The sequence below is a fragment of the Urocitellus parryii genome, chromosome 4 (genome assembly GCF_045843805.1).
Source record: "Urocitellus parryii isolate mUroPar1 chromosome 4, mUroPar1.hap1, whole genome shotgun sequence".
Lineage (NCBI taxonomy): Eukaryota > Metazoa > Chordata > Mammalia > Rodentia > Sciuridae > Urocitellus > Urocitellus parryii.
The window spans coordinates 18,377,553-18,386,511 of record NC_135534.1 but is presented as its reverse complement, the minus strand read 5'-3'; the positions used below and the strand labels follow the sequence as shown (position 1 = coordinate 18,386,511).

Here is an 8,959-nt window from a genome sequence, read left to right as displayed (position 1 = left end):
AGATTTGTTCCCAGGATGTAGGCTCCCTATTTATCTCTCTTATTGTTTCTTTTGCTGAGAAAAAACTTTTTAGTTTGAGTAAGTCCCATTTGTTGATTCTATTTTTTAACTCTAGCGCTATGGGTGTCCTATTGAGGAATTTGGAGCCCGATCCCACAGCGTGTAGATCATAACCAACTTTTTCTTCTATCAGATGCCGTGTCTCTGATTTAATATCAAGCTCCTTGATCCATTTTGAGTTAACTTTTGTGCACGGCGAGAGATAGGGATTCAGATTCATTTTGGTGCAAATGGATTTCCAGTTTTCCCAGCACCATTTGTTGAAGATGCTATCCTTCCTCCATTGCATGCTTTTAGCCCCTTTATCAAATATAAGATAGTTGTAGTTTTGTGGATTGGTTACTGTGTCCTCTATTCTGTACCATTGGTCCACCCGCCTGTTTTGGTACCAGTACCATGCTGTTTTTGTTACTATTGCTCTGTAGTATAGTTTGAAGTCTGGTATCGCTATACCGCCTGATTCACACTTCCTGCTTAGTATTGTTTTTGCTATTCTGGGTCTTTTATTATTCCATATGAATTTCATGATTCTTTTATCTATTTCTACAAGATATGCTGTTGGGATTTTGATTGGCATTGCATTGAACTTATAGAGAACTTTTGGTAATATCGCCATCTTGATGATGTTGGTTCTGCCTATCCATGAGCAGGGTATGTTTTTCCATCTTCTAAGGTCTTCTTCTATGTCTTTCTTTAGGGTTCTGTAATTTTCATTGTATAAATCTTTCACCTCTTTTGTTAGGTTGATTCCCAAGTATTTATTTTTTGGGGGGATATTGTGAATGGAGTAGTTGTCCTCATTTCCGTTTCAGAGGATTTGTCGCTCATATACAGGAATGCCTTTGATTTATGCGTGTTGATCTTATATCCTGCCACTTTGCTGAATTCATTTATTAGCTCTAATAGCTTCTTTGTAGACCCTTTTGGGTCTGCTAGGTATAGAATCATATCATCTGCAAATAGTGATAATTTAAGTTCTTCTTTTCCTATTTTTATGCCTTTAATTTCTTTTGACTGTCTAATTGCTCTGGCCAGTGTTTCGAGGACTATGTTGAACAGAAGTGGTGAGAGAGGGCATCCCTGTCTTGTACCAGATCTTAGAGGGAATGCCTTCAATTTTTCTCCATTCAGAATGATGCTGGCCTGTGGCTTATCATAGATTGCTTTTACAATGTTGAGGTATGATCCTGTTATCCCTAATTTTTCTAGCGTTTTGAACATAAAGGGATGCTGTACTTTGTCGAATGCTTTTTCTGCATCTATTGAGATGATCATATGGTTCTTATTTTTAAGTCTATTGATGTGGTGAATAACATTTATTGATTTCCATATATTAAACCAGACTTGCATCCCAGGGATGAATCCTACTTGATCATGATGTATAATTTTTTTGATATGTATTTGAATCCGATTCGCCAGAATTTTATTGAGGATTTTTGCATCAAGGTTCATTAGAGATTTTGGTCTGTAGTTTTCCTTCTTTGAAGTGTCTTTGTCTGGTTTCGGAATCAGGGTGATGTTGGCCTCGTAGAATGAATTTGGAAGTTCTCCCTCTTTTTCTATTTCCTGAAATAGCTTGAAAAGTATTGGTGTTAGTTCCTCTTTAAAGGTTTTGTAAAACTCTGCTGTATACCCATCCGGTCCTGGGCTTTTCTTAGTTGGTAGTCTTTTGATGGTTTCTTCTATTTCCTCTATTGTTATTGGTCTGTTTAGGTTGTCTATATCCTCCTGGCTCAATCTGGGCAGATCATAGGACTCAAGGAATTTATCTATGCCTTCACTATCTTCTATTTTATTGGAGTATAAGGATTCAAAGTAATTTCTGATTATCTTCTGTATTTCTGAAGTGTCTGTTGTGATATTGCCTTTTTCATCCCGTATGCTAGTAATTTGGGTTCTCTCTCTTCTTCTCTTCGTTAGCATGGCTAAGGGTCTGTCAATTTTATTTATTTTTTCAAAGAACCAGCTTTTAGTTTTGTCAATTTTTTCAATTGTTTCTTTTGTTTCAATTTCATTAATTTCAGCTCTGATTTTAATTATTTCTTGCCTTCTACTTCTTTTGCTGTTGTTTTGCTCTTCTTTTTCTAGGATTTTGAGATGAAGTATGAGATCATTTATTTGTTGGTTTTTTCTTTTTTTGAGGAATGAACTCCAAGCAATGAATTTTCCTCTTAGAACTGCTTTCAATGTGTCCCATAGATTCCGATATGTTGTGTCTGTGTTTTCATTTAACTCTAGGAATTTTTTAATTTCCTCCTTGATGTCTTCTAAAACCCATTGATCACTCAGCAACCTATTGTTCATTCTCCAGGTGATGCTTGCTTTTTCCTTTCTTCTTTTATCATTGATTTTCAGTTTCATTCCATTATGATCAGATAAGATGCATGGTATTATCTCTACCCCTTTGTATTGTCTAAGAGTTGCCCTGTGACATAGTATATGGTCTATTTTTGAGAAGGTTCCATGTGCTGCTGAGAAAAAAGTGTAGCTACTTGATGTTGGGTGGTATAGTCTATATATGTCAATTAAGTCTAGGTTGTTAATTGTGTTATTGAGTTCTATAGTTTCCTTATTTAACTTTTGTTTGGAAGATCTGTCCAGTGGTGAGAGAGGTGTGTTGAAGTCTCCCATGATTATTGTATGTTGGTCTATTAGACTCTTGAACTTGAGAAGAGTTTGCTTGATGAACACAGCTGCACCATTATTTGGGGCATATATATTTATGATTGTTATGTCTTGTTGGTGTATGGTTCCCTTGAGCAGTATGAAGTGTCCTTCTATATCCCTTTTGATTAGCTTTGGCTTGAAATCTATTTTATTAGATATGAGTATGGACACTCCTGCTTGTTTCCGCGGTCCATATGAGTGATATGATTTTTCCCAACCTTTCACCTTCAGTCTATGTATATCTTTTCCTATCAAATGCGTCTCCTGTAGACAGCATATTGTTGGGTCTTGTTTTTTGATCCATTCTACTAGCCTGTGTCTCTTAATTGGTGAGTTTAAGCCATTAACATTTAGGGTTATTATTGAGATATGGTTTGTTCTTCTATCCATATTTGTTTATTGATGTTACTAAACCTGATTTGTTATCCTCTTTGACTACTTTCCCCCCTTTACTGTCCTACCTCCCATTGTTGGTTTTCAATGTTGTTTTCCATTTCCTCTTCCTGTAATGTTTTGCCAAGGATTTTTTGAAGAGATGGTTTTCTAGCTGCGAATTCTTTTAACTTTTGTTTATTGTGGAAGGTTTTAATTTCATCTTCTAACCTGAAGCTTAATTTCGCCGGATACACGATTCTTGGTTGGAGCCCATTGTCTTTCAGTGTTTGAAATATGTTATTCCAGGATCTTCTAGCTTTCAGAGTCTGTGTTGAGAGATCAGCTGTTATCCTGATTGGTTTACCCCTAAATGTAATCTGCTTTCTTTCTCTTGCAGCTTTTAAAATTCTCTCCTTATTCTGTATGTTGGACATCTTCATTATAATGTGTCTAGGTGTGGATCTCTTATGATTTTGCACATTCGGCGTCCTGTAGGCTTCTAGGATTTGGGATTCTGTCTCAATCTTCAATTCTGGGAAGTTTTCTCGTATTATTTCACTGAATAGACTGTTTATTCCTTTGGAATGGAGCTCTGTGCCTTCCTGTATCCCAATGACTCTTAAATTTGGTCTTTTGATATTGTCCCATAATTCTTGGATGTTCTGCTCATGGTTTCTTAGCAGACTTGCTGAGCTGTCTATGTTCTTTTCCAGTTGAAATACTTTGTCTTCATTGTCTGATGTTCTCTCTTCTAAGTGATCTACTCTGCTGGTAGTATTCTCAATTGAGTTTTTAAGTTGGTTTATTGTTTCCTGCATTTCTAGAATTTCAATTTGTTTGTTTTTTATTACCTCTATCTCCCTGTGAAATTGATCTTTTACTTCCTGGATTTGTTTGTCAATGTGATCTTTCATTGTCTGATTTTGCTGTCTCATGTCTTCCTTGAGACTCCAGATCATCTGAAGCATATATATCCTGAACTCTTTATCTGATATTCCATCTGTTGCAGCTATTACCTCTTCTAAAGTTGAGTTGACCTGCATTGCTTGTGGGCCTTTCTTTCCTTGTCTTTTCATACTGCTCGCGTTTCTTTCTGCTTGGTGCAACTGTTGTGTTTTGAAATTCACCCCCTATTTATTTATGTTGCTCTTGTATAGTTGAAAAGTCTCCCTTGCAGGTGTGGGCGGCGGCTGTGCCCCTACTCCAATTGGGGTGACGTGTCTACCACGCTGGTGGCTCTCTGGGCCTGTTCCGGGAGTGGAAGGCGGCTCTGCTCTGTCCCTATTCCGATTGGGGTGTCGTGACTACAATGCTGGCAGGTCTCTGGGCCTGTTCTGGGCGTGGGCGGTGGGCTTGGCTGGCGGGATTCCACCTAATGGCAGACCCTAACCTCCCTGCTTGCTAATTAATGGCTTCTCTGAGGCGCCACACCATCTGTAGCTGCGGGGCAGGCCGCGAGAATCAGTTGGCCTGGATCTCCGGGGTCCTGCTGCTGGCTGTTTTGATGTTGCAAGCTGTTGGAGAGTGGTGGTGTATTCTTCAGCTTTCCCGGATGGTGGCCGCTGACTGCCTGGATGGAGTGTCCGCTGTTTTGATGTTGCACTCTGAAGGAGAGTGGCGGTGTATCCTTCAGCTTTCCTGGATGGTGGCCGCTGACTGCCTCGGCGGAGTGTCCGCTGTGGGGGATGGGACTGTACCGCTTCCTTCCCCTTCTGAGAACCCGTGCTCGGCCCAAGGGTCCGTGTGGGCTTGGCTGGTGGGATTCCACCTAATGGCCTTCCCTAACCTCCCTGCTTGCCAATTAATGGCTTCACTGAGGCGCCACGCCTTCTGTAGCCACAGGGCAGGCCACGCGAATCAGTTGGCCTGGATCTCCGGGCCCTGCTGCAGGCTGCTGGGATCCCTGGCACTCTATCACTTTGATTTTTTCTGCTTGCCCCTCCCCCAGCGCTGGCTAGCCAGGTTTCCTTTTGGCTGCTACTGGGAGGAGGGGTTGGAGGTCAGGTGTCTCTGGTTTCCCCCTAGCCTGTATGGAGGCTCAGCTTGATACTCCCTCTCCCGGCAAGCCTAGGAGAGATTTTATGCGAATTCCCGCTGTCTGGGGGGTGAGCTGAATGACACCTACCTGTTTTGATGTTGCACTCTGAAGGAGAGTGGCGGTGTATCCTTCAGCTTTCCTGGATAGTGGCCGCTGACTGCCTCGGTGGAGTGTCCGCTGTGGGGGATGGGACTGTACCGCTTCCTTCCCCTTCTGAGAACCCGTGCTCGGCCCAAGGGTCCGTGTGGGCTTGGCTGGTGGGATTCCACCTAATGGCCTTCCCTAACCTCCCTGCTTGCCAATTAATGGCTTCACTGAGGCGCCACGCCTTCTGTAGCCGCAGGGCAGGCCACGCGAATCAGTTGGCCTGGATCTCCGGGCCCTGATGCAGGCTGCTCAACAATAAATATTTTAAAAAGAAGGTTTTAAAAAGTTCCCACTCATCAAATTGAATGATATTACTTTAAAAAATACTGATACTACTGGAAAAAATATAAAACAAAAATGGAGAGTTCACAACACATATAATCAATGCACACTTGGTACACAGGATTTCTACAGGGCTTCAACAATTTAAAAATAATGGAAAAACAATGTGCAAATTTAGCAAAAAATATGAATACACATTTCATAGAACAACATAAAAAATAGGTATTCTCCAAATGTACATATGTTCAGCTTCAGTAACAATATGGATAACAAACTAAAACCACTATGAGCTCAGTCTTGAACCCAAACAATTCTCATCATCAGATACAATTGGTGAGGATGGAGAACAGTGCAGTGTCATATACTGAGGTAGGAGGGCAACTTAAAATGCAGCATTAGGGAAAAAACACACACACACAATTATCTGTGAAACTAAATGCATAAACATCCTTTTGAAAAATGAAATAATTTCTTTCAATTAGAAAACTCTTATGGAGCATACATGATCACCTAAATTGCAATGAAAGCAATCCTATCTTCTTTGTGATCTTCCAAGAGGAAAACTGGGTTTTTGCACAAAATTGTAAACAATATTTCATTTATACTATAACAAATAAATATAAGCCTGTAAATATTTAAGTTGAATACAAGTTTTAAGGAACAGAGGCTTATGCAAAGCATCATTTCTTTAATAAAATCTTCAGCATCATGAAGACAAAATAAGAAGCTTTACCTATTCTTTGAAGAGAGGTAAAACTGAACATCATCACTAGTACAGAGAATGAGAAAAATGATTACAACCTGGATTGGAAGTTTTTCTAAAACAAAGTACCTGCTTTGTAATCAAGAACTCAAATCTGTTTTCATCACTGACATCCCCACTGACAAAATCATTCACTGCTAATATCTTGAATAAATAAAATTGCCATCCAAATATCATAAACTAAAAATTAATAGGCATTGATCCCAAAAGAAAATTAATCTTTAAACAAAATATATATGCAGCTACAAAAATATGACATACAGATAGAATAACCAATATTAAAATTTAAGAATTATTCTTTTGACTTCAGAAGTTTATGTATTAGCTGAATTGCTTTCTCATTAATTTGGATAATAAAAAATTTTCTAATTAAGAAAACACTTTATTTAAAGTTTTCTTTAAATATAAATTGAAAAAAAAAGTGAGTTTTAAGGTTAGCTTCATTTTATTTTTACTTATAATGGAACAAACACCCATACTTTTTATTCATCATCCCTAATTTTTTCAAAGTTGACCCTACATCCAAAGATAATTTATTCTGCTCTTTGATGATTATACATTAAAAGAAGCATCTCTAGAGAATACATTGAGTTGACCACATCAACTTTTGTTAGAATTTACCATGTATTTCTTGTTTCAGAATGAGTATCTAAAGGATTCAGTGTGGGGGATCCATTCTTATTTTACCTGTGGTTAATCTCTTACACCAGAGTTTTTTCATAGCATTTTTCATCTCTGCATTTCTCAAGGTGTATATTAGAGGATTCAACATGGGTGTGATAACTGTAAACACCACACTTATGGGTTTATCAATAGGAAAGGTGGAAACAGGTCTAACATAAATGAAAATACAGGGAGCAAAAAAGAGGACGACCACTGTGATGTGGGAGATGCAGGTGGACAGGGCTTTGCGCCTCCCTTCTAGGCTGTAGGTTTTAAGGGAGTTTAGGATGAACCCATAGGAGATTAGGAGAAGGATAAAAATGACCATACAGATTGCTCCACCATTGGCAACCACAGTGAGGCCTATAAAGTAGGTGTCAGTGCATGCAAGTTCCAATAATGGGTACATGTCACAGATGAAGTGGTCAATGACATTTGGACCACAAAAGGGGAGATTGTACACAAAGGCAAGCTGAACCACAGAGTGTACAAAACCTCCCACCCAGGCCACCACCAACAGGAGGATGCAAACCTGCCAGCTCATGATGCTCAAGTAGTGCAGTGGCTTACAGATGGCCACATAACGATCATAGGCCATCACCACCAGAAGGAAGACCTCAGCACCCCCAAATAGGTGATCTGTGAAGAGCTGGCCCATGCATGCTGGGAAGGAAATTGTCTTTTTATCACAGAGTAAGTCTATAATCATCTTGGGTGAGATAGCACTGGAATAAAGAGCATCCATGAGTGACAGATAGGCAAGGAAGATGTACATCGGGGAATGCAAGGAAGGGCTGGCAATGACAGTCACCACAATGAGCAGGTTGCCCACCATTGTCACAATGTAGATGAGTAAAAACATGGCAAATAATGCCTTTTGTCCATCAGGATCCTGGGTGAGGCCCAGGAGGACAAATTCAGTGACATTGTTACTCTGTCCCATTTACTTTACCATGAGGCTTCTCTCAGAGATGAGAGCTCAGGAGAAGAGGACCTTCCTGAAACTGTGAACAGGACCATGAATGCCCTCTGTCATAGAGCACATCTTCATCTTCCTGTCTTCTGCAGTGGCAAACACACTGTCAACATTTAGTAAGCATCTGTTGAGGTCCTCTTTCAAGAAGCCCAAAATACCTTCCCTTGACAATTGAATTTCCCTTTGGATGATTTTGCTGGACTCCCAAGTTAGAGGTTCCATCTTAAGATCTCAGTGGGTTTCTATGGAGAACAGCAGACAAAAGCACCACTGTTATTCATACATTTAATATCTTTTTCAATCACCTTTCTTCTTGGCATAGAAATCAGCAAAAATGAACAGGAAAAGACTTTCTGCTTTCAAGTTTCTGATTTTGTAGTGGTGGCATAAACCCTAAATATACAAAGTGATTTAGAGTCAGTTCTTTAAGTTGATCATATTTATGGGGAATACCTCTACAATATATTCTGTGTAGCTCCAAAAATATTACCTTTTCTGGAGAATCTAGCTCAAAACTCTGATAGTGATCTTTTAGACACCCACTGTGCATGTTTCAATGACACTCAATCTTTATACAATCCTCATTAAATTTAAAAACCAGACTTGAACTGTATCAAATAACTACAAAAATCAGAACACATTTCCCCCTGTACCAATGACATCATTGGGCTTTGAATGTCAACGTTTTCAGGAGCTGTAATTCCATCCCTTTTATTCTGGCCTCTGCTAAATTCTTAATACATTTACATACACCACCCTGATTTTCAAAAAGATATTTTTAATTTTACTGAACTAACCCTTTAGTGTCACCATCACTAACTAATCCATCACCTAAAAATATATTGTTTCCAGTACTCTTGAGAGTGAGCTGCATGTTAAGGAAGGAAGAAAAGGGAAACTGAAAAGTAGGAGAACAGTGGGGCACTGGTTCATATCTAGTGTTTATTAGTACAGAGGTGCTCACAAATATACCTTCATTGTGTTGATT

The 8,959-nt window shown here is 39.3% G+C and overlaps 1 protein-coding gene across 1 annotated transcript; it reads right to left on the bottom strand.

Moving 5' to 3' along the window:
• Window positions 1-6,990: 6,990 nt before the first annotated feature.
• LOC113177511 (olfactory receptor 4A16-like) lies at window positions 6,991-7,938 on the bottom strand. Its single transcript, XM_026382048.2, has one exon. The coding sequence runs from the start codon at window positions 7,936-7,938 to the stop codon at window positions 6,991-6,993; it is 948 nt and encodes a 315-aa protein (XP_026237833.2).
• Between the last annotated feature and the right edge of the window lie 1,021 nt (window positions 7,939-8,959).

What these genes read in the sequence shown, in the direction of transcription:
- LOC113177511 (XM_026382048.2), bottom strand. Translation starts at nt 7,938, where the DNA reads ATGGGACAGAGTAACAATGTCACTGAATTTGTCCTCCTGGGCCTCACC.